The 26069-nt window shown below is 44.0% G+C and overlaps 1 protein-coding gene across 7 annotated transcripts in view; it reads right to left on the minus strand.

Annotated features, from left to right (window-relative positions):
- synrg (synergin, gamma) overlaps positions 1-26069 on the minus strand; it is a 123760-nt gene that overhangs the window by 8224 nt on the left and 89467 nt on the right. For 2 of the 7 annotated variants that reach the window (XM_055658207.1, XM_055658213.1), the window contains 7 exons: positions 24718-25350; positions 22124-22287; positions 19544-19597; positions 16457-16553; positions 12743-12891; positions 3348-3458; positions 2792-2824 (listed from right to left, as the gene is read on the minus strand). In XM_055658207.1, coding sequence (XP_055514182.1) covers positions 2792-2824; positions 3348-3458; positions 12743-12891; positions 16457-16553; positions 19544-19597; positions 22124-22287; positions 24718-25350 — 1241 coding nt within the window. Of the gene's footprint in view, positions 1-2791; positions 2825-3347; positions 3459-4592; positions 4636-12742; positions 12892-16456; positions 16554-19543; positions 19598-22123; positions 22288-24717; positions 25351-26069 lie in introns of those variants that run through there. The other 5 variants (XM_055658208.1, XM_055658214.1, XM_055658212.1 and 2 more) reach the window with 4 other exon arrangements.

Below are 26069 nucleotides of genomic sequence, written 5' to 3' on the forward strand. Positions count from 1 at the left end.
CATCAGGCCTCCATAGGGTCCCTCATGATGACGGGGACTGGACTTTGTGCCTTCGCCCACAGTTGTGGGGGGATGTTTTTATGTTAAATTTCTTCTTCAATGTTATGTTGTATTTTTTTAGTGTGCTGTAAGGACACCTGAATTTCCCCAGAAAAGGGAATTAATAAAGTATTTATTATTATTATTATTATTATTTCTGTAAAGGAGAGTAATTTGTGTATCTTCCTTTTCCTTTATAGTTTTCACTCGTTTTTCAATGATAAGAATGTGACAGCACTGGAAAGTCATTAAACTTGAAAGCTGAGATGCTAAATTCTGGACTCACATTTCGTTATTGAATCGAGTTTGGCTGGCTGTCAATCTATGTTCTAATGTTCACAAACACGTAGGGAGGACAGTTACAAAGGGTACGCCATTTAGAACGGAGATGAGGAAAAACTTTTTCACACAGAGTTGTGTCTGTGGAATTCTCTGCCTCAGAGGGCAGTGGAGGCTGGCTCTCTGGATGCTTTCAAGAGAGAGTTAGACAAGGCTCTTAAAGATAATGGAGTCAAGGGATATGGGGAGAAGGCAGGAACGGGTTAGATTGTGGATGATCAGCCATGATCACATTGAATGGCGGTGCTGGCTCGAAAGGCTGAATAGCCTAATCCTGAATCTATTGTTTATTGTCTATTAAGCGGCTAGCTACCAGAGCAACCACTAAACTCAGGAGTAACTTAAGATGGTTGATGTTTGTGAGGGATTTTTTTTTAAAACAGACAATTCTGAAAAAGGATCTCATCAGACAGAGGACTCCATATCTGCACAGAAACCACATCATGATCCTTGCCTTTCAACAACAAAACAATCGAAGTCCTTCTACACTTCCAGAACAATTCCATGACTCGACTGCAACAAAGGTAAATTGCTATCAATGTTTTTAATTGTGCCACAAAAATGGACAGTTAAAAATCAATTTTACTCAGATCTTATGTGGCATGTTGCAGTCACACATGTGAGGAAGTTCACTTAAGATTCTCGACCTGAAACGTCACCTATCCATGTTCTCCACAGATGCTGCCTGACCAGCTGAGTTACTCCAGCACTCTGTGAAACGTCACCTATCCATGTTCTCCACAGATGCTGCTTGACCTGCTGAGTTACTCCAGCACTCTGTGAAACATCACCTATCTCCAGCACTCTGTGAAACGTCTCCACAGATGCTGCCTGACCCGCTGAGTTACTCCAGCACTCTGTGAAACGTCACCTATCCATGTTCTCCACAGATGCTGCCTGACCCGCTGAGTTACTGCAGCACTCTGTGAAACATCACCTATCCATGTTCTCCACAGATGCTGCCTGACCCGCTGAGTTACTCCAGCACTCTGTGAAACGTCACCTATCCATGTTCTCCACAGATGCTGCCTGACCCGCTGAGTTACTGCAGCACTCTGTGAAACGTCACCTATCCATGTTCTCCACAGATGCTGCCTGACCCGCTGAGTTACTGCAGCACACTGTGTTGTCTGATTGAAGATTGTTTACACATCTATTGTTCTGCTCCAAGTAAGACTTTCATGATTCCGTGTAATGCCCAGTTTAAGGTGAATGCCCCGAGCTATCAACACTCTCACTACTTCCCTTATCAAGGGCAACTAAAATATAAAATACTGATAAATAAACCATTAACCTTGATATACATTCATCAACAATTTTTTGAAGCATAATCACAAACCAGGGGTGGGCAACCTGCAGCCCCCGGGCCGAATGTGGCCCGTAACCCAAAACCATCCGGCCCGCTGAGCTCTGGCTGTACGGCACCATGCGCAAAGCCGCGCACCTTCTGTGAACACGTTTAAGAAAGGACTGCAGATGTTGGAAAAATTGAAGGTAGACAAAAATGCTGGAGAACCTCAGCGGGTGAGACCTGCAAGGATTGCATGAGGCTGCCTCACCCGCTGAGTTTCTCCAGCATTTTTGACACATGATTTGATGCCTGCCATCTAGGGCGGGATGTGGGCGGGATCCATGTGTACACGTGATAGATGTGGCCCGCCATCCGCTCACAGACATGCGTCCTGGCCCCTATGTAGAACAAGGTTGCTGACCCCCGACTTAAACTAATGTGTAAGAAAGAACTGCAGATGCTGGATTAATCGAAGGTAGACAAAATGCTGGAGTAACTCAGCGGGTGAGGCAGCATCTCTGGAGAGAAGGAATGGGCGACATTTCGGGTCAAGACCCTTCTTCAGACTGATGGTCACTTAAACTAAGTTCCAAGAGGCATGATGAGCATTTACATTGTAAAAGGTTAATCATTTCTCTAATTTGCCTATTATATAAAACAGGTCTATCATGAGAGAGATACATTTGTACAGTTCTACCAGAGATTCTGCACATATGATTATATGAATCCACTTTGGTGTAAATCAAAAATTCAAGCAGCACCTTACTGCATTTAACTGTATATTCTATTAAAATATACTGTATTTGTTAAATGCAAGGTATTTAATTTTTTTTTGTAAAAGGCATTATCTTCCATCAACATGCATGTTAAATCCACCTGGTCTTGGCCCATGCACCACCAATTTCCCCATGCATTCCAAACACCATTCGGGAAAGAACCCCATCAGTAGTTGGAAGGAGACAACAGATTTTAAACAATTTCAAATAAAGTCGTGCCCAAAGTGATATGCAAGAAAGGAGAGATGTAAAAATTATCCCAGTGGCTAATTTAAAGTTAATTTTAATTCAGCCCCATTCCATAGCAACTTGGCAGATTGTAGATATAGTTTGTAGAAGGTCATACTTGTTTTGGATGATCCTCCAAGTTTTCTTCCTTCTGGAATAAGTGAGATGTGAAGTCAGTATACAGGTTATACATTAGTACCAAATCAGTGGAATGATTTCATCTTCAAAATGGCAAATTCGTTTTCTCCCGCAACACTGCTTGCTTTTATTCTTTACCTTGAGTTAACCCTGGCTGAAAGGACTCAGTGGAGTGACATTAAGCATTAGGAGCCACTTCACAGCCAGTCCAACAACTTCTAAAACTTGAGGGAATTTGATTTAGTTGCTGAACCCCGTTCTGTATCTGATCACACGGATGAGATGAACAATACTTTAGTCTGGGCGGACCGGGGTTGTGATGCAAGCAGTACATGATGTAACTCAATAATGCTGGGTAACCACGGCTTGAAAAAGAGTGACACCATAAAACGCTTTGATTTATTAATGAAGAAAAAAAGACATATCAATAACTAGCAGATATTTACTGAACTAGATCTGCTCCATGCAACTCACTGATCACAATGTTAATTCATGAATTGCTACAATGTGAGAGAGCTTCATGAAGCTGTGTTTACCTTGCTTCTGGAGTTAACATTAAGAAGGCAAACTCCACAGGCTAACTCTTTTGCATTTTTTATTCCAGGTCGCAGGATGCAGGAAGAGAAATCCAGAGAGTTTTCATCTGGCTGCAATGAATGTAAATGGATTAAAAAGATAATTCAGATTCAAATAACATGGATTTAATGTTTAGATTTTCCATCAGTCACAGTCACATAGGCATTGTTGGGTAAATCGCAATGCCCTTTTCCTGTTGTTCAAAATTCTGATAATCAATTCTTGTGGATTTTACTTGTAGATACATTGAAACAGACACTTTAAGTAAGTAATGTGATAACCAGTTTTGGTCTAACATGTTGGGGAATTTCTTATTAAATAACTGCCTGTGTTATCCATGTTGACTCTTGTACACTGATTCAGTGTGGTCTGCTGTGTTATACGTTTGTCCTTAGTGTGTTTGTACGCCTCCCAGCAATCCCGGAACCTCGCAGGACGGAGCCCGCCGCCGGCCCCTGCGGCTGGGACCTGGGTTGGTGCCACGGAGGCCTCTGAAGAGTAGTGGTCAATGATGGCGCCGACTAATGGACGAGGATGGACACATGGAAGTAAGGACGTTGCTGCCGGGGGAAGAATGGAGGACCCGGCGTGGGGGGATCGCTGTGATGGAGCTGGAGGAGAACAAAGGGGGACCTGGCACGGGATACTTTATAAGCACCCTTTATGTGGTGACCATTTACATACCTTGGGTATGCAAGCAAGGAATTTCACTATGACTTGTCACATGCACCAGTAAACTATTCATTCAGGAATGTCACTGAACTGAATGCAAAAAAATAATTTTAATGCACTTAGGTAGAAGTGATAATAAAGTCCCATTGAAGTATTGAACACAGTGTAGTTACAGCCTCACATATTAAGGATGAGGTTTCGGGCACTTGTAAGCACACGATACAAGAGGCCAAAGTCACATGTCTTTGTTAAGAGGAGATCTCGCTTGGCAAATCTGTTGGAATTCTTTCTCAGGGTATCTGATGGAAATATGCAAAGTATTCATAGCATTTTGCTGTTGCATTTGTCCCCTCTCTATTATTGTATTCAGATAATAAAGTTACACTGAACTTCATAGATGAGTGACATTTAGTCCTCACGTTCCTCAGAAAGGTAGCCAGCAAAATGGTATCATCACTTGGAATCATTTTTCTTAAATTAATATAACACTTACCAAATTATATTTTGCAAACAAAATGAAATATTTTCCTTACCTTCTACATCATTCCAAAGGAATGCATTTACAGAAAGAAAACCCTGTAAATTTCATACATTTTAAATTTCTGCTTCAATGAAAATTCAATAAAAACAATGTCAAAATCACTCAAGATTTCTTTGATTATTTGCTCAAAGCATTGACCATTTCATGGGAAAAAAATTACTTTAGCAATGATTAAACTGAATTTAAGCTTAAAATACTGGTTAAAAAAAATAAGAAAGAGCTGTAGCCTATTCTATGAAGAAGAATGTGGATGTCAAATCACCACAAATCTCCCAGATTGTATAGGATATGTATTAAACTGTTGATCTCCAAACCAAGTGCATTTGGTAAATGATCTCCACAGTTGAAATGAAATTCTGTGGCAGCAAACAAGATTCCAGGATGGTGTGTTGCCTCCCTGGTGCCAGGGTCCAGAACGGCTCCGAGCAGCTGAAGAATGAGATGGAGGGTGATCAGCCAGAACAAATGACATAGGCATGAGGTCCGGCAGAGTGAATATAGGGACTTGGGCCAAATGTTTAAAAGCAGCGCTTCAGATTATCTCTGGTGCCATGGGTTAGTGCGGGTAGTACAGCTCAGGAGTTGGTGCAGGGGGCAGGGTTTCAGATTTTTGGACCATTGGGAACTCTTCTGGGGCCAATATGACCTGAACAAGAGGGAGGGGCTGTACCTGATCTAGAGGAGGACCAATATCCTTGCAGGGAGGTTCACTAATGCTACTCAGGAGGGTTTCTAGAATAGTAGACACAAAATGCTGGAGTAACTGCGGAACATGCAGCATCTTTGGAGCAAAGGAATGGGTGACTTTTCGGGTCGAGACCCTTCTTCAGACCCTCCTTCCATTTAAACCAGCACCTGCAGTTGTTTCCTACACATGGGAAAATAGAGGTTAGGACCAGTAAGTCTCAAAGGAAGCACAGGCAAGGAGAGGTAAAGGAATATGGTGTCATTGATGGGCCAAAGTGTGTTTATTTCAAGTTAGAGCCTGGATCAGTGCATGGAACTATGATGTTGTGGCCATTACTGGGACAGTTGTATAAGATAATTGTATAAGAATAACATTTTCACATTTTCATATTGCTAGGATTAGGACTTTATTTCTTTGGAGTGAAGGAGGCAATGGGGTGATCATAGAGGCTGAAGATGAGCCTCACATCAATGCTTTAGAAGCTATTGAGGAGGATCCTTCAGGATAGGATTTATATTTGGAAGGGAACGGGCAAATTAGGGACAATCGTGTGGCTTTGTAAATGGCAGGTCACGTCTTAGTGATTTAATCAAATGTTTTTGAAGCGGTGAAGAAGGTATTGATGAGGGGAGGGCAGTGGATTTAGTAAGGCAAGGATTTGATAAAGTCCCCATGATAGGCTGATTCGAAGATTAAGATGCATGGCATTCACGATAACTTACTGCTGGGGGGAATCTCTAAGATGTAGATACCATGAATATCCACATTCTACTCGCCTAATGGAGTCCCCTTGTGAAAGGGTGGTGGGTGTGTGGAACACGCTGCCAAAGGAGGTAGTTGAGGTTGGAACTATCCCATCGTTTAAGAAACAGTTAGACAGGTACATGGGTAGGACAGGTTTGGAGGGATATGGACGAAGCGCAGGCAAGTGACACTAGTGTAGCTGGTGGCCGATGCGGGCAAGTTGGATCAAAAGGCCTGTTTCCACACTGTATCACTCTACGACTAGTGTAGATGGGGCATGTTGGCCAGTATGGGCAGGCTCGGCTGAAGGGCCTGTTTCCACACTGTATCACTCTACGACTAGTGTAGATGGGGCATGTTGGCTGGGGTGCGCATGTTGGCCGGTATGGGCAAGTTGGGCTGAAGGGCCTGTTTCCACACTGTATAACTCTATCAAAACTCTATCGGACTCAATCAAAACGATAGCAGGCAGCCTTGGAAGCCTTACCCCATTACTCAAACCTCACGTCAAAAACCTTGGCGTGATATTTGACTCAGCATAGAAATTTGACAAACAAGTCAATGCCGTGGTAAAAGCTAGCTTCTTCCAGCTTCAGACGATAGCTAAAATAAAACAATTCCTCCAGTTTGACGACCTCGAAAAGATCATCCACACATTTATCTCCTCCCGCCTAGATTACTGCAACTCCCTTTACACTGGCATCAGCCAATCTTCCCTGTCCCGCCTGCAACTGGTCCAAAACGCCGCAGCGAGACTCCTGACGGGCAACCGAGAAAGGGACCACATCACCCCGATTCTGGCCTCTCTCCACTGGCTCCCAGTGCGGTTCCAAATAAATTTCAAGATCCTTCTTTATGTTTACAAAGCCCTTAACGGGCTTGCCTCCACCTACATCAAAAGTCTTCTCACCCACCATTCCACCTCCAGGTCCCTCAGATCGGCCGACTCGGGATTACTGAACATCTAGGCATAAGCTCAGGGGCGACCACCCCTTTGCCGTTGCAGCTCCTAGACTGTGGAACAGCATCCCTCTTCCCATCAGAACTGCCCCCTCCATCGACTCTTTTAAGGCGAGACATAAACCTCATCTGTACTCTCAAGCCGTTCTTGACGTCCTCTGAGGGAGGGCTATATGTATGTATTTATGTATGTACCTAATCTATGAACCACTATTGTATAACCACTGTTGTATAACACATAAATGCAAGTGAAATTAATTTGCCAGCAGCGGTACAATAAAAAAGAACACACAATATACAAAAAACAAGAGTTGTTTTTTAAATGTGCTATAGAAATAAAAGTGACTTGACTTGACTCTATGACTAGTGTAACATAGAAACATAGAAATTAGGTGCAGGAGTAGGCCATTCGGCCCTTCGAGCCTGCACCGCCATTCAATATGATCATGGTTGATCATCCAACTCAGTATCCCGTACCTGCCTTCTCTCCATACCCCCTGATCCCCTTAGCCACAACGGCCACATCTAACTCCCTCTTAAATATAGCCAATGAACTGGCCTCAACTACCCTCTGTGGCAGAGAGTTCCAGAGATTCACCACTCTCTGCGTGAAAAAAGTTCTTCTCATCTCGGTTTTAAAGAATTTCCCCTTTATCCTTAAGCTGTGACCCCTTGTCCTGGACTTCCCTAACATCGGGAACAATCTTCCTGCATCTAGCCTGTCCAACCCCTTAAGAATTTTGTAAGTTTCTATAAGATCCCCTCTCAATCTTCTAAATTCTAGAGAGTATAAACCAAGTCTATCCAGTCTTTCTTCATAAGACAGTCCTGACATCCCAGGAATCAGTCTGGTGAACCGTCTCTGCACTCCCTCTATGGCAATAATGTCCTTCCTCAGATTTGGAGACCAAAACTGTACGCAATACTCCAGGTGTGGTCTCACCAAGACCCTGTACAACTGCAGTAGAACCTCTCTGCTCCTATACTCAAATCCTTTTGCAATGAAAGCTAACATACCATTCGCTTTCTTTACTGCCTGCTGCACCTGCATGCCTACCTTCAATGACTGGTGTACCATGACACCCAGGTCTCGCTGCATCTCCCCCTTTAGATAATAGTCTGCTTTCCTGTTTTTGCCACCAAAATGGATAACCTCACATTTATCCACATTATACTGCATCTGCCAAACATTTGCCCACTCACCCAGCCTATCCAAGTCACCCTGCAGTCTCCTAGCATCCTCCTCACAGCTAACACTGCCCCCCAGCTTAGTGTCATCCGCAAACTTGGAGATATTGCCTTCAATTCCCTCATCCAGATCATTAATATATATTGTAAATAGCTGGGGTCCCAGTACTGAGCCTTGGGGTACCCCACTAGTCACTGCCTGCCATTGTGAAAAGGACCCATTTACTCCTACTCTTTGCTTCCTGTTTGCCAGCCAGTTCTCTATCCACATCAATACTGAACCCCCAATGCCTTGTGCTTTAAGTTTGTATACTAATTTCTTATGTGGGACCTTGTCGAAAGCCTTCTGGAAGTCCAGATACACCACATCCACTGGTTCTCCCCTATCCACGCTACTAGTTACATCCTCGAAAAATTCTATAAGATTCGTCAGACATGATTTACCTTTCGTAAATCCATGCTGACTTTGTCCAATGATTTCACCACTTTCCAAATGCGCTGCTATCCCATCTTTAATAACTGACTCTAGCAGTTTCCCCACTACCGATGTTAGACTAACTGGTCTGTAATTCCCCATTTTCTCTCTCCCTCCCTTCTTAAAAAGTGGGGTTACGTTTGCTACCCGCCAATCTTCAGGAACTACTCCAGAATCTAAAGAGTTTTGAAAGATTATTACTAATGCATCCACTATTTCTGGAGCCACTTCCTTAAGTACTCTGGGATGCAGCCTATCTGGCCCTGGGGATTTATCGGCCTTTAATCCATTCAATTTACCCAACACCACTTCCCGGCTAACCTGGATTTCACTCAATTCCTCCAACTCCTTTGACCCGCGGTCCCCTGCTATTTCCGGCAAATTATTTATGTCTTCCTTAGTGAAGACGGAACCAAAGTAGTTATTCAATTGGTCCGCCATATCCTTGTTCCCCATGATCAACTCCCCTGTTTCTGACTGCAAGGGACCTACATTTGTTTTAACTAATCTCTTTCTTTTCACATATCTATAAAAACTTTTGCAGTCAGTTTTTATGTTCCCTGCCAGTTTTCTTTCATAATCTATTTTTCCTTTCCTAATTAAGCCCTTTGTCCTCCTCTGCTGGTCTTTGAATTTCTCCCAGTCCTCCGGTATGCTGCTTTTTCTGGCTAATTTGTACGCATCATCCTTCGCTTTGATACTATCCCTGATTTCCCTTGTTATCCATGGATGTACTACCTTCCCTGATTTATTCTTTTGCCAAACTGGGATGAACAATTTTTGTAGTTCATCCATGCAGTCTTTAAATGTCTTCCATTGCATATCCACCATCAACCCTTTTAGAATTAATTGCCAGTCAATCTTGGCCAATTCACGTCTCATACCCTCAAAGTTACCTTTCTTTAAGTTCAGAACCATTGTTTCTGAATTAACAATGTCACTCTCCATCCTAATGAAGAACTCAACCATATTATGGTCACTCTTGCCCAAGGGGGCATGTACAACAAGATTGCTAACTAACCCTTCCTCATTACTCAATACCCAGTCTAAAATAGCCTGCTCTCTCGTTGGTTCCTCTACATGTTGATTTAGATAACTATCCCGCATACATTCCAAGAAATCCTCTTCCTCAGCACCCCTGCCAATTTGATTCACCCAATCTATATGTAGATTGAAGTCACCCATTATAACCGTTTTGCCTTTGTCGCACGCATTTCTAATTTCCTGTTTGATACCATCTCCAACTTCACTACTACTGTTAGGTGGCCTGTACACAACACCCACCAGCGTTTTCTGCCCCTTAGTGTTTTGCAGCTCTACCCATACCGATTCCACATCCTCCAAACTAATGTCCTTCCTTTCCATTGCATTAATCCCCCTTTCCATTGCATTAATCCCCATTGCATAAAAGATGGTGGGCAGGAAAATGGCAGATGGAGTTAAAAGTGTGAGCTGTTGTTCTTTGGGAGGTCGAGTGTAAGGGGAAGTTATATAGATGATGGCAGGACTCTTAGCAATTGATATGCAGACGTATCTAGGCGTCTGGGTTTATAACTCCATCAAAGTGGCCACAAGTAGATAAAGAAGACATATGTATGCATATCTTCATTGGTTGGGGCATTGGGTATAAAAGTCAGGATGCAGCTTTATACGACTTTGGTTAGGCCGCATTTGGAGTATTGTGTACATGTCTGATCAGCCCAATACAGGAGGCGAGAGACACTGGCCTCAGTCAGAACTTTTTTCCAGGGCAGAACTGTCAAAGTTGGAGGCAACAGCTCTCAGATGAGAGGTGCAAAGGAGATGTCATAAGGTCATAAGGAATAGGAGTAGAATTAGACTATTCGGCCCATCAAGTCTACTCCGCCATTCAATCATGGCTGATCTATCTCTCCCTCCTAACCCCATTCTCTTGCCTTCTCCCCATAACCTGTCACCTGTAATAATCAAGAATTGATGTATCTCTACCTTAAAAATATCCACCGACTTGGCCTCTATAGCCGTTTGTGGCAAAGAATTCCACAGATTCACCACTCTCTGATTAAAGAAAATTCTCCTCATCTCCTTCCTAAAATAATGTCATTTAATTCTGAGGCTATGACCTCTAGTCTTGGACTCTCCCATTAGTGGAAACATCCTCTCCACATCCACTCTGTCCAAGCCTTTCACTATTCAGTATGTTTTAATGAAGTCCCCCCTCATTCTTCTAAACTCCAGTGAGTACAGGCCCAGTGCCGACAAACGCTCATCATAGGTTAACCCACTCATTCCTGGCATGATTCTTGTAAACCTCCTCTGGACCCTCTTCAGAACCAGCACATCCTTCCTCAGATATGGTGCGCAAAATTGCTCACAATACTCCAAATGCGGTCTGACCAGCGCCTTATACAGCCTCAGCATTACATCCCAGTTTTTGTATTCAAGCCCTCTTGAAATATTTACTACCGATTCGACTTGCAGATTAACCTTTTAGGAATCCTGCACCAGCACTCCCAAGTACCTTTGCACTTCCCACCTGGATTTTCACCCCTTTTAGAAAATAGCCTACACCTTTATTCCTACTAACAGAATGCACGACTCCACACTTTGCTACATTATATTCCATCTGCCACTTCTCTGCCCATTCTCCCAACCTGTCCAAATCTTTCTGCAGAGTCCCCGTTTTCTCTGAACTACCTGCCCCTCCACCTATTTTTGTATCAACCGCAACCCTTGCCACAAAGCCTTCAATGAACTCGTCCAAATCATTAATATACGTGAAGGGGTTGGACAGGCTAGATGCAGGAAGATTGTTTCCGATGTTGGGGAAGTCCAGGACAAGGGGTCACAGCTTAAGGATAAGGGGGAAATCCTTTAAAACTGAGATGAGGAGAACTTTTTTCACACAGAGAGTGGTGAATCTCTGGAACTCTCTGCCACAGAGGGTAGTTGAGGCCAGTTCATTGGCTATATTTAAGAGGGAGTTAGATGTGGCCCTTGTGGCCAAGGGGATCAGAGGGTATGGAGAAAAGGCAGGTACGGGATACTGAGTTGGATGATCAGCCATGATCACATTAAATGGCGGTGCAGGCTCGAAGGGCCGAATGGCCTACTCCTGCACCTAATTTCTATGTTTCTATGTGAAGAGTAGCGGCCCTAACACTGATCCCTGCGTAACTCCGTTAGTCACTGGCAGCCAACCAGAAAAGCTCCCTTTATTGCCACTCTTTGTCTTCTGCCATCCAGCCAACCTGCTATCCATGCTGGTATCTTCCCTTTGATACCGTGGGCTCTCATCTTCCTTAGCAGCCGCACTTGTGGCACCTTATTAAAGGCTTTCTGAAAATCTAAGTAAACAATATCTTCAAGTGGCCCTTACTTTCCCTCTCCTTCCATCCCCTCCTCATTTCCAGTTCTCCTACCAATCTTACTGTCTCCGACTACATTTATATCTCTGTACCACCCATCCCACTGACATTGTTCCTAAACATCACCCATTCCTTCTCTCCAGAGAGGCTGCTTGTCCCGCTGAGTTATTCCAGCATTTTGTGTCTATCTTCGATAAACAACATCTACTGACGCTCCTTTGTCTGTCCTTCTATTTATTTCTTCAAAGAATTCCAGCAGATTTGTCAAGCAAAACCTCCCCTTCACAAAGCCATGCTGACCAGCCTTTTTTATCCTGAACTTCTAAGTACTCCGTATCCTCGTCTTGCCAACCACCGGTCAGGCTTTCGGGCCTATAGTTCTCACTATTCTGCCTGGCTCCCTCTTTGTGCTGTATGTATGTGACGTGAAGTGAAATCTCTTGTCCTAGATAGATTATATACATATATAATTAGTCATTTAAAGTACATCCATCTTTACTCAATCTGCTCATGCCAAAGATGTGGCTCTCATGTTGGAAGAAAACGGCATGCTGACTTATCCACAGCTTCTTCCATTTGGACAGAGTTTTGTGTCTTGCAAACAATGTACAAAATAATGCCAACTTTATTTACCAGAGATTTTAATTTATAATATTAAAGCTGCATCACAGTATTTAATGGAAGTTCAAAAATAACAATGACAGACTTGAAAATTCAGATGAAAATAGAGGCAGTCTTACCGTGAGGGGAGTGAGCGACATGAATATTGTGAGACTGCTCCAAATATTCTCGATTTCCTTCATCAGTAACTGAAGTTTCTCATTACACACGGCTGTGGCTTTGATTCCAAGCTCAACGCGTTTGGTCACTCTATACACCTCTATTACCCCTGTAAAAGAAGGCACACTGTCCACTTAATGTAAAAATCCCAGATGGATAGATAATAGAAATTGAGCACTGCAATAGAAATGACAGATTTGGCAATTCCCAGCTATCTGGAAACATATTCACCGTCATTGGAAGAGAATGCATGGCATTATTAGTAAGTCTGCAGATAACATTAATATGGGTGGTATCGTAAACAGTGAAAATGGTTATCAAAAATTACATTCATAATGACATTAGGATCTTGATCAGCTGGGCAATGGGCTGAGGAATGGTCAGTAAGGACTCAAGATTGTTTTACTGTCATATATCCCAAAACGGTACATTGAAATTCTTACCTGCAGCAGCACAACAGATCAATAAATATCTAAAAGCATCTCAAATACCACTTTCGTATCTGGCTTCATTACCACCCTTGCCAATGCGTTCCAGATCCCCACAACCTGTGTGTAAAAAAACTAGTCCCGCACATCCCCATTATATTCAGTCTGAAGAAGGGTTTCGGCCCGAAACTTCGCCTATTTCCTTCGCTCCATAGATGCTGCTGTACCCGCTGTGTTTCTCCAGCATTTTTGTGTACCTTCGATCTTCCAGCATCTGCAGTTCCTTCTTGAACCCATTATATTCTCCTCCTCTCACCGTGTAGCTATGCCCTGTAGTGGTGGACATTTCCACCATGGGGAAACAAGTTCTGTCGATCATATCTATGCCTCACAATTATATATACATCTATCAACTCTCTCCTCAACCTCCAATGTCCCAGAGAAAACAATCCAAGTCTATCCAATTCCTTGTTGCTGAATCCCTCTAATCCAGGCAGCACAATCGTCAAAGCTTCCACTTCTGTCCTGTATTGGGGGAACCAGAACTGCACGCCATACTCCAAATACAGCCTAATCAAAGTCTTATAGAGCTGCAATATGACCTCCTGACTCATATATTCAATGCCCCTAGCAATGAAGACAAGTATACCATTTGCCTACTTTACCACCCTATCTACTTACGCTGCCACCTTTAGTGAGCTAGGAACTTGTACTCTGCACATCAATGGTGTTAAGGGTCTTCCCATTAACTGTATACTCTCTCCTTGCTTGGGTTTACCTCCATCTGCCATTTCTGTCTTTTCTGCAGTTGATCTCTAAACCACTATGTACTGAAAACCTTCTTCACTGTCTGCAACTCCTCCAATGTTGGTGTTGTCAGCAAACTAACTCCTCAACTAACTCCTCAACCTGATCAGTCAGAAGAAGGGTCTCGACCCAAAACGTCACCTATTCCTTCGCTCCATAGATGCTGCCTCACCTGCTGAGTTTCTCCAGCATTTTTGTCTATCCTCAACCTAAGATAGGTTGTGTCTAAGATAGACACAAACTGCTGAATTCAGCGTGACGAGCATCTCTAGAGAGAAGGAATGGGTGAAGTTTTGGGTCAAGAGTCGAGACCCTCCTTCTTGGTCTCCACCTGCAACGTCACCCATATCTTCTCTCCTCCACCCATGCCTGCTCCGCTGAGTTACTCCAGCAATTTGTGTCTTTCTTCGGTTTAAACCAGTATCGCAGTTCCTTCCTACTATATTTACGTCTAGGTCATTTATATATATATCAGACAGAGCAGAGGTCCCAGCACAGATCCTGGCAGAACACCACTGGTCATAGACCTCAATCCAGAACATGTATCTTCCACCATAATCTTATTCCATGAATAAATCAGTTCTGAATCCATACAACCAAATCACCGTGAATGCCGTATATCTTACTCATCTGGATCAGCCTGCCATGACTGGCATTAAAAGCCTTACTAAAATCCATACATACAACATCCACCACCCTAACTTCATCAATCTCCTTTGTCACCTCCTCAAAAAAACTTCACTCAAATGAGTGAGACATGTACAAAGCCATGTCGGTTATCCTTAATTAGCCCATTCTTTTCCACATGGGAGTAAATCCGATCTCAAAGAACTCTCTCCAATAGTTTCCCTACCACTGACATGAGGCTCACTGGCCTATAATTCCCTGTATTCTCTCTACTTCCTTTATTAAACAAAGGAACAACATTAGCCACTCTCCAGTCCTCCAGATATGTCAAATGTGGCCAGGTGGGACAGTAGAGAATGGCCTGTTTCCATGCTGCATGTCTCTGTGACTTTACACACTTCCATCTTTCCCCCCAAGTTGGAGTAATTAGGCATGTTTTTTCATAAATGATACAGTGGGGAAAAGATTTGCGCAAAGTTCAAAATAGTAAAGTGAACATGGTAAATGAAGATTAATAACTTTCCTTGATATGGAAATCAATGGAATTGTGCTATGACATTAAATACATGTAGTGAAAAATCAACCCCCAAGAGCAACTTAGGTTAAACATATGGAAAAGGGTTCAATGGCCTCCTTTTAGGTTAAAAAAACTTAGAAAAACAAGAGTTTCAGGGGAAACTACCTGGGGGAAGGGAGGAGCAAAATTACCTCATCCCCAGGCACTTTCCCCTGCAACCGCAGTAGGTTCAACAACTGCGGGCGGCACGATGGTGTAGCGGTAAAGTTGCTGCCTTACAGCGCTTTTAGTGCCCGAAACCCGGGCTTGATCCCGACTACGGGTGCTGTCTGTACGGAGTTTGTATTTTCACACAGAGAGTGGTGAATCTCTGGAACTCTCTGCCACAGAGGGTAGTTGGGGGGCCAGTTCATTGGCTATATTTAAGAGGGAATTAGATGTGGCCCTTGTGGCTAAGGGGATCAGGGGGTATGGAGAGAAGGCAGGTACGGGATACTGAGTTGGATGATCAGCCATGATCATATTGAATGGCGGTGCAGGCTCGAAGGGCCGAATGGCCTACTCCTGCACCTAATTTCTATGTTTCTATGTTCTCCGAATTACCGCGTGGGTTTTTTTTCTGAGATCTTCAGTTTCCTCCCACACTTACAGGTTTGTAAATTAATTGGTTTTCTATAAATGTAAATTATCCCTAGTGTGTGTGGGACAGTGTTAATATGCGGGGGCGGGAATCGCTGGTCAGCGCGGACTTGGTGGAATTATAATTTAGAGAAGGAAAGACAAGATTTCCAGTGGCTCTGTAACCACTTTCCACAAACATTCAATATCTTTGGGAAGAGGAGAAATAACTGAAAATTGTGATTGTGTGGGAAATTGATGCTGCACAATGACTGGTTTAAGAAGTGCATGATTGGATATTAAATTCTTTAAATTACATACATTAAGATATTTGCCACATTCACTGGGTGGAGTAAATACCTCATGGGTTTAAAATACACAACTATGTTTCACATAACATGGGCTAAATTATTTTATGTGAAGTTTCTAATGGGGAAATGTCAAAAATTGAATTGGAGAATATGTATAATGCAGATGCATTTAATATTTGATGAAATTCAAATTGCTGCATGCAGCCTGCAGTTTGATACAGCTAGAAGAGGTTTGAAGAGGAGTTAGGCTGACAAGTTGTGAACGGAGCAGCATAGTCAATTTTAACTGCCTTCAATAAACAACTAGTAACCCCTAAATATTAATAATGACATATTAATTAGTAATTGCTGTCATGTATACCATACCCAAGAGATACTCCATGCCTTGCGTCGACTGAATGACTTCGGTGCATACCGTTGAGCTGCTAATTCCATTCAGAGTCTCACTGGCCTTGTTGATCACCTGAAACAAAAATGTTCATAGGCCCTATAAGATATTGACAAGAAAATATAGAAGGCAAGCAAATGGAAACAAAACTATTAGCAAGTTAAGATACTCGTTATTGGATAATTAACAATATTTAATAGCAATACCTCAAATGTAATCAATAGTTTCAAAAAAGGTTATATCGGCTACTTGGAAACATCAATATTGATAGTTTGAAGTTAAAGGAAGGCATGGGTATGTATGTGATTGGAGAAGTTGCAGGAAGATCGGGTGGGGAAAATGCCTCTAAGATTCTATGTTAATCAAAGCTATTTAAAAACTGGCCTGTTATATCTAATGGGATCGGTGCTGAGCCCATTGGGATTTGTAGTTTAAATCAACAATTTGGATGAGAATGTTGAAGGTATGATTAGAACATTTTCAGATGACACTAAAGTGGAGAGTACCGTAGATAGTGAAGGTTATTAAAAATGACAATAAGATCTTGATCAGCTGGGCAAGTGGGTGGATGAATGACTAATGGAGTTTAATGCAGATAAGTGTCAGATGTTGCTTTGGGGAAGTCAAACCAGGACAGGACCATCACAGAGAATGGAGTGCGTTAGAGCAGTGGGATTTAGGAGTACAGGTACACAGTGCCCTGAAAGTGGTATAATTGGTACATAGCATGGCCAAGAAGGCTTTAGGTACATTGGCCTTTGACAGTCAGGGAATTGACAATAAAAGATTGCTACTGCAGATGCTAGTTAACAAAAAAAAAGGCACAAGGTGCTGGAGTAACTCAGTGGGTCAGACAACAACTCTGGAGAACATAGATAGGTGATGTTTTGGATCGAGACACTTCTTCAGTCTGAATTGAGAATAGAAATTTGGACGATTGGGATGAAATTGAGAACAACAGTTCTACAACATGTTGGTGAGGCCTCGTTTGGAGTAGTGTCTTTAGACTTTAGAGACACAGAGTGGAAACAGGCCCTTCAGCCCACACCAACCAGTGATTACCCCGTACACTTGCATTATCCTACACACTGGGGACAATTTATAATTTTTACCCAAGTCAATGAACCTACAAATCTGTGCATCTTTGGTGTGCGAGTAAACCGGAGGACCCAGAGAAAACCCAGACGGTCACAGAGAGAACGTATCAACTCTTTACAGACAGCACCTGTAGTCAGGACACAACCCGGGTCTCTGGTGCTGTAGGACAGCAGCTCTACCCCTGCGCTACTGTGCTGCGTTTTATTGTGTTCGGTTTTGGTCACCCTGCTATAGGAAGGACATCATTAAGTTGTAATGAGTGCAGAGAAGATTTGTGAGGGTATTGCTAGGACTTGAGGGCCTGTGGTTGGGTGGGCCAGGTCATCCTTCATTGGAGCGCAGGAGGAGGAAGGATTATCTTATAGAGGTGTAAACAATCATGCAGGGAATAGATAGGGTGAATGCAAGGAGTCTTTTATCCAGAATAGGCGAATCGAGGGTCAGAGGCTATAGATTTACGGTCAAAGGTTTAATACGAACCCAAGGGGCAACATTTTTGCATGGAGGGTGGTGGGTATATGGAGTGAGCTGCTAAAGGAGGTAGTTGAGGCAGGTACTATCAGAACATTTAAAAGATACGTAGGCAGGTACATGGATAGCAAAGGTTTAAAGGAATATAGGCCAACACAGGCAAGCCTGAGACAAGTGTATATGGGACATCTTGGTTGGCATGGACATATTGGGCCAAAGGGCATGTACCATGCTGGATGTCTCATTGACTCTTAAGTGCTGTACTTACTACCTGCCATTAGAATTCACCTTGACTATGGTTTCATGCATAGGAACTCATATCTCTATGACAAAAAGCACTCGATAAAATAGGCCAAAGTCAGCATGGTTTTATGAAGGGGAAATCTTGCCTGACGGATCTGTTGTAATTCTTTGACAAAGCCATAAGCAGGATAGGCACAGGAGAGTCAGCGGATGTTGTTTACTTGGAGGTTCAGAAGGCCTTTGATAAGGTGCCACACGTGAGGCTGCTAAACATAAGCTCATGGTATTAGATGCAAGGTACCAGCACAGATAGAAGATTGGATGACTGGCAGGAGACAAAGAGTGGGAATAAAGGGGGCCTTTTCTGGTCGATAGTCGGTGACTAGTCATGTTAGGCCCACTACGTCACATTTTATGTTAATGATCTGGATGATGGCATTGAAGGCCATTTTGTGGAGGGGCAGGTAATGTGGAGAAAGAACAAATGCTGCAGAGGACTTGGACAGGTTGGAAGAGTGGGCAAAGTAGTGGCAAATGGAATACAGTGTAGCAAAATGTACAGTTATGCATTTTGATAGGAGTAAAGGAGGAAATGGGGAGAGGATCGCTGCAAGGGGACGAGAGTGCTGGTACAGGGTTCCCTAAAGGTTAATTTGCAGGTTAAGTTGGCGGCAAAGAAGGCTTTGCTTCTCAAAGTTTTGGTTAGTGCAGAACAGAAAACACTGCTGGAAGTGGGCAACTGAATGCAGTGCTTTGGAACATATGCACGTGCTTCAACAGTAGAAGGATGAAAATAAACTTGGATAGTACATATTCAATCTAATTTCAATTACTTTGTTTTCACAGTGACTTCAGTTAACACTCAACTACAAAGGCGAAAGAATAAATTGATGTGAAATGCATTGTGCTCCCCCAATTATTTGAGACTGCTGGGTACTGCAAGGAGTTGGCTTTCCATATGTAGCATTAATTATTCATAGCATCGGTAATTGTTCCAAAGACTTGGGATGTGGGTGGGAACATCCACACAATAAGAATGTACAATATTTAACACTCCATGAGCATACAGAAAACAATTAATTCATTAAGTTTAACTCAATGGTCTAATTGTGTTGATTGTTCCCATTAGGATCTCCCACCACTTGCTTTAGAATCCAAGTCGTAAAGTATTCCATACTGTGAACATATACTGTGTGACTTTGCTCTGACATACAACCACAAGGCATTACTAAATAAAACATTGAAGGCTTTACCTGCAATGCACTTTCCAAGCATCTTTGCCATTCATAGGCATAACGTTCATTTTCCTGAAAAGGATACAACATACAATTTAATCTGACACTAGTTTGTTCACACATTCCGCATGTAGTAAGTATCTTGCACTTACAATAAGATGGGTGCAGGGCACTTGCCCTATGGGGTCAAATGTCAGCTCCCATAAGCAATTTCCCCTCATATATATCACTGTAGCTCTGCAATTTACAAAGACCATCGTTTCTTTTTGCCATCAATCTGTACAAAGGGGTAATTTAAATAGCCAATTAATCTACCAACATAAGAGTGGAATGTTGGAGAAAAACAGAGCATCTGAAGAAAACTGATGCAGTCAAGGAAAGAACATGTGAACTTTGTATAGACAGTAGCCAAGGTCAGGATCAAACCAGAGCCCCATTAATTGGCAGGTTGCTGTATGCACTAACTACTGGGTCACCCTTTGTATACCAAGATGTGTATTTATTGCTGCTACCAATCGAGCCAACATAGTATGACGTGAATACTTCCACAGTGGAATTAAGAATTATCGAAATATGCAAATCCTACTACAAAACAAAGTAAACAAGAAGTACAAAGTAATTTCAGACAACCCAGATTTCCCACACTTAACAACAAGGCATTCAAAGCCCTCTCCCTTTCTCCATCTTTTCCATCCCTCCTCCATCTGGTTCCACCTATCACCACCCAGTCCGTCTCAACAATCCCTCTCCCCCTTCCTCACCTATATCTGCCCATCCCCCTCTCCCCCTTCCTCACCTATATCTGCCCATCCCCTCTCCCCCTGCCTCACCTATATCTGCCCATCCCCCAACCCAACTCCCTCTCCCCCTGCCTCACCTATATCTGCCCACCCCCTCTCCCCCTGCCTCACCTATATCTGCCCCCCCCCTCTCCCCCCTCACCTATATCTGCCCATCCCCCAACCCAACTCCCTCTCCCCTGCCTCACCTATATCTGCCCCCCCCCCTATCCCCCTATATCCCCATCCCCCACCCAACTCCCCTCTGCCTCACCCCCCACCCAACCCCCTCTCCCCTTCCTCACCTATATCTGCCCATCCCCCCCCAACTCCCTCTCCCCTGCCTCACCTATATCTGCCCACCCCCCCTCTCCCCCCCCTCACCTATATCTGCCCATCCCCCTCTCCCCCCCTTCCTCACCTATATCTGCCCATCCCCCAACCCAACTCCCTCTCCCCTGCCTCACCTATATCTGCCCATCCCCCTCTCCCCCTTCCTCACCTATATCTGCCCATCCCCCAACCCAACCCCCTCCCCCCCCTCCCCCCTGCCTCACCTATATCTGCCCATCCCCCTCTCCCCCTGCCTCACCTATATCTGCCCATCCCCCCCCCTCTCCCCCCTTCCTCACCTATATCTGCCCATCCCCCAACCCAACTCCCTCTCCCCCTGCCTCACCTATATCTGCCCCCCTCTCCCCCCCTATATCATCCCCATCCCCCCCTCTCCCCAACTCCCTCTCCCACCTATATCTGCCCCCTCTCCCTCTCACCTATATCTGCCCATCCCCCAACCCAACTCCCTCCCCTTCCTCACCTATATCTGCCCCCCTCTCCCCCTATCTCTGCCCATCCCCCAACCCAACTCCCTCTCCCCTGCCTCACCTATATCTGCCCCCCCCTCTCCCCCTATATATCTGCCCATCCCCCAACCCAACTCCCTCTCCCCCCCCTCCTCACCTATATCTGCCCATCCCCCAACCCAACCCCCTCTCCCCCTGCCTCACCTATATCTGCCCATCCCCCTCTCCCCCCCTGCCCACCTATATCTGCCCCCCTCTCTCCCCCTATATCTGCCCATCCCCCAACCCAACTCCCTCTCCCCCTGCCTCACCTATATCTGCCCAACTCCCTCTCCCCCTGCCTCACCTATATCTGCCCATCCCCCAACCCAACCCCTACAGCAGTTTCTTTTTGGCAAAATATAAATTACAAGTCTCCTTCGTTCATTTTGAAATGTTTCTAAGAGGAAATCAGTGAAATTTGCCAAAATATATATTTTAAATGGCATTCCTTTTCTGGCTGTTGACTTGGTCCTTCAGTACCAGTGACATTCCACTAATGTAGGAGATAGAGCTGCTACAACTGCTCAAAGCAAACTCCCACACATATCAATGGCTAGAAACATGTTTTGTTGTGATGCCAAATGAAGAATAGATATTATATACAACACTGGGATAATGGCTCTTAAGAATAATCCCGCGTTATCTGTTCTGAGAGAGCAGACAAGGCCTTGGTTTAACAAAGTACTATCTCTAACAAAGCAGCACTCTCAGCCCCCGCACAAGAACACCAGACTGACTTTCTTTCTCTGTTCATGTCTCTCAAATGGGATTCTATCTGACATTTTTGAATCTGCAAAGTGAATGCTCCCAAACAAACCACCACTGACAGAAGAATATCAAATACCCCCCGATGTCCTACAGAATAAAATCAGACATTCTGTAACCTGGAAATTAAGAACAATCATATTTACTTCCTCAGTGTAAAGTGGACTTTACAAACATCATCAAACTCAGATTGCACATTGAATTTTTACCTCCACTTCTCCAGTCAGGTCCTTATATTTGTCTCTGATGACTGGCAGTGGTGCTGCTGGTTTCTCATTTAAAGTATTAGAACGGTCTCTGAATGCCTGTTCTGAAGGTGCTGCAAGACGGGTCACTTCCTTATCCCCCAGGCTCAGACTCCTTTTATGAGATCCTGCATATTTTTGGTTGAAATCTTACATTAAACAAGTTTATGACAGGCAGTATTTTAACATAAATCGTGCCTTGTAAATACACTACAACTCTGATAATCTGGCATGTTTGGGACTATGGTGGTGCCAGACTAACAGAATTTCTGGACTACTGAATGTTTTTCTTTTTAATACTGCTACACACTTTGATTTCATAGAGTTGTAGAGCACAGAAACAGTTCCATTGGCCCACAATGTTAGTGCAAACATGATGCCCAGCTGAACTCATCTCATCTGCCTGCACTAACATGAGGCTATCTAAAAGCTACTACAGGTGCACAACCTTTTATCCGGAGTTCCAGAAACCGAAAAACTCCGAAAACCGGCCATTTTTTCCAGGATGTCGTCTGCACACCAAAGCTCGCGTTTGGCGCCAAACTTGACCCGAAACGACCCACGGTCAACCCAGGTCTGTACTACTGTAGCGGCTGCCTCCTCCCCGGAGACCGGGGAGACACTTAAACATCTGTAAATCATTGCTTAAATGTTAGTCAGTTAGTTTGGAGGGCTTTTATGTGAAAGGGGGGTGAGGGGTGAAGGGGTAAACTTTAATTCTTAGTCCCCTACCTGGTCGGAGAGGCGGGGAGCGGTCAATGCCTTACCGGGTCGCCGTGCAGTAAGCTCCGCAGCGCTGGGGCTGCGGGCGTCCGGTTGTAGCTCCGACCCCGGAAACTCTACCCCTGGCTGCGAGGCGCTCCAAATCCAGCGCCGCCCGCGGCCGGACGCCCGCAGCCCCAGCTCCGCGAATGTTGGGAGTCGGCGGCGTCGCAGCGCTGGGATACCAGCGGGGAGCGGGCAATGCCTTACCGGGTCGCCGTGCGGTAAGCTCCGGAGTGCTGTGGCCGCCGTCTCCCAACATTCGCGGAGCTGGGGCTGCGGGCGTCCGGCCGCGGGCGGCGCTGGATTTGGAGCGCCGCGCAGCCAGGGGTAGAGTTGCCGGGGTCGGAGCTCCAACCGGTGCCGCCCGCGGCCGGACGGAGCCCCCAGCTCCGCGATGTTGGGAGTCGCCGACCAGGTAGGGGACTAAGAATCAAAGTTTTCCCCTTTACCCACCCCCCCCACCACCACCACATAAAATCCCTCCAAAGTAACTGACTAACATTTATGCAATGATTTACCATGATTCCCCGGTCTCCGGGGAGGAGGCAGCCGCTCCAGACTTTTCAAGCCGCCCGTGCTACCTACCTAATCTACGCTAAAAATCTTCCATTCGGAAATCTGAAAATGTCCGAAATCCGACAAGTGTCTGGTCCCAAGGCTTTCGGATAAAAGGGTGTGCACCTGTATTGTATCTGCCTCCACCACCACCACCACCACTGGCAGTGTGTTCCAAGCCCCCACCCCCTCTGTGTAAAAAAACGTGCTCAGCACATCTCCATTTAATTGTCCTCCTCTCACTTTATAGCTATGCCCTCTAGTGTTGGACATCCCCACCCTGGGAAATAAAGTTTCTGTGTAGGAAGGAATTGCAGATGCTGGTTTAAACTGAAGATAGACACAAAAAGCTGGAGTAACTCAGCAGGTCAGGCAGCATCTTTGGATGAAAGGAATAGATGACGATTAGGGTTGAGACCCTTCTTCTGACTGGGTCTGAGTTACTCCAGCTTTTTGTGTCTCAAAAGGATTTCGACTGTCTATCCTATCCATGCCTTTCATAATTTTATAAACTTCTATCAAGTTCTCCCCTCAACCTTCAATGTTTCGGAGAAAACATTCCAAGTCTCCCCAACCTCTCCCTGTAGCTGAAACCCTCCAATCCAGCCAGCACTGATCTCTCGTTTTACCCAACTCTCTAAAATGTCAGAGCAAGCTACATTTGTTTTAACCTGGACATTTTTTAAGAAGACATAATTACATTGTCACAGGGACAAAAGATAAAATTTGTCACAGGCAATCTTAAAAATTGGTTTCTACAGGTGGATGATGGTTTGGGGGTTAGGGAAGGGTGCGATTTGGCCCCACAACGGGGAAAACTATCCCATGGTTCAAGTTCAGCTACCTGGACTACCTGGTTATCAGATAACCTTCCTCAAATAATTTCTCTCATCTTTCTTAAAGAGTTCCTTAAAACCTACCGTTTGACCAAGCTGATGACTGATCACCCCTCCTAACTACCGTCTACAACCTGAAATCCATGACGTGTCTTAGGGCATATCCCACATTAAATACAAGCTGCTGCTGTTAAGAAAACTCAACAAAGGAAACCATAGCATGAAGCATCGATACATTTGTGAATTCAGAAGACAAATGGCTATTATTTTTAAATTTGAACAACCATTTTTCCAGCAATTCAAGATCTAAATTTTCTTTTCAACAAATACATGTTTTCTCAACAGCCAACTTTGAATTTAAGTAGCAATATTACCAAAATTAATTCAACTCTGGATACGTACCTTGTACTGAAAGGTCAAATGTTTCCATTTCACTCTTGATCATCTCTTCACTGGATTTTATCTTGCCCTGGGAACTAGCCATTAGAAAGTCAAATTTACTAATTTTGGGCTTTTCACTTTGAAATTCCCCAAATTCATCAAAGGATTCTGTCTTCGTTTCTTCGGAGGAAACCCCATTTGTCACTTGGACTTCAGTCCCTCGCTCTGCATCTCCAGAAGTTGGTTCGGCCAAATGAGGCTCTGTAATCTCTCTCTCCCTTTCCCTCAAAGAAGTAATTGCAAAGTCTCCAAAGTCGTTACCACTTTGTTTTTTCTGTTTGGTCTGTTCTGCTGTCTCTTTGAAGTCTCCGAAGGCATCAAACTTGTGTTGGGAATTTGCATCTTCAGCTGAGAATGTTGTTACCGTGGAGACAGTCATCATAGTGATGTTTTCAGAGCTGCCAAAAGAAGTTTCTTTCTTCTGAAGCACAGAGGTGGAGGATAAGGACCTGCCCTCGGAATTAAAGAATGGTGGCTGCTTCTTAATGTGGGTGCCTGAGTCTTCTTTCTCAGACCAATCATAGCTAGTTAAACTGCTGACTGCAGAGCCATTGCTAAAGGTACCAAATGGGTCAAACTTAAAGTCATCGAGATCTGTAACAAACAATGAATTCTGATCACTAACATTAATATTTTTATTTTAAAGAATAGCTATAATGTGACAGATAGACATTAAAAAAAATACTTAACTGTACAAAAATATGACAAAGATCTGAAACTGATCAATGGCTACTCATCCATGCTAATTATTTGTAATTCAGCAGATTGATGCTTTGAAATAGCCCTCAGAACCATTGTCATTGCCGCCTGTGATTTTCAGAAGCCCAATTGACATCTGCTTCAGGAAAGTGCAAGAATGTCAAAAATGTTTTGGGTTTTTGCTATTGCTTTTATTTTCCAGCTGATGTGCCAAGAAAAAGCTTTAAAAATTAGAGTGATTTGTCTTATGTTGACAAATTACTTTTCTCTTTCAGCTTCAAGCATGGACCTGGAGTCACGGGGTTGCACCTTAACTGGAGGGGGACTAATATTCTGGCAGACAGGTTTGCTAGTGCTACACAGATGGGTTTAAACGAAGCAGCGGGGGGGAGGGGTCGACAAATTGGAAGTATATGGATGGAGTTAAAGGGAAAGAGAATATAGGAAAAGTTACAAAATACACCCAAATTAATGGGACGGAAAGTTCAAGAAGGGATAAGAGAGTAAGGTCAGATGAAATAGGAACCGGTGTGGGAGGTGAGGTGAATACCATATTAAAAGTGCTATAAATGAATGCGTTAAGTATAAGATATAAAGTGGATGAGCTTGAGGCT

The sequence above is a fragment of the Leucoraja erinacea genome, chromosome 28 (assembly GCF_028641065.1).
Source record: "Leucoraja erinacea ecotype New England chromosome 28, Leri_hhj_1, whole genome shotgun sequence".
Classification (NCBI taxonomy): Eukaryota; Metazoa; Chordata; class Chondrichthyes; order Rajiformes; family Rajidae; genus Leucoraja; species Leucoraja erinaceus.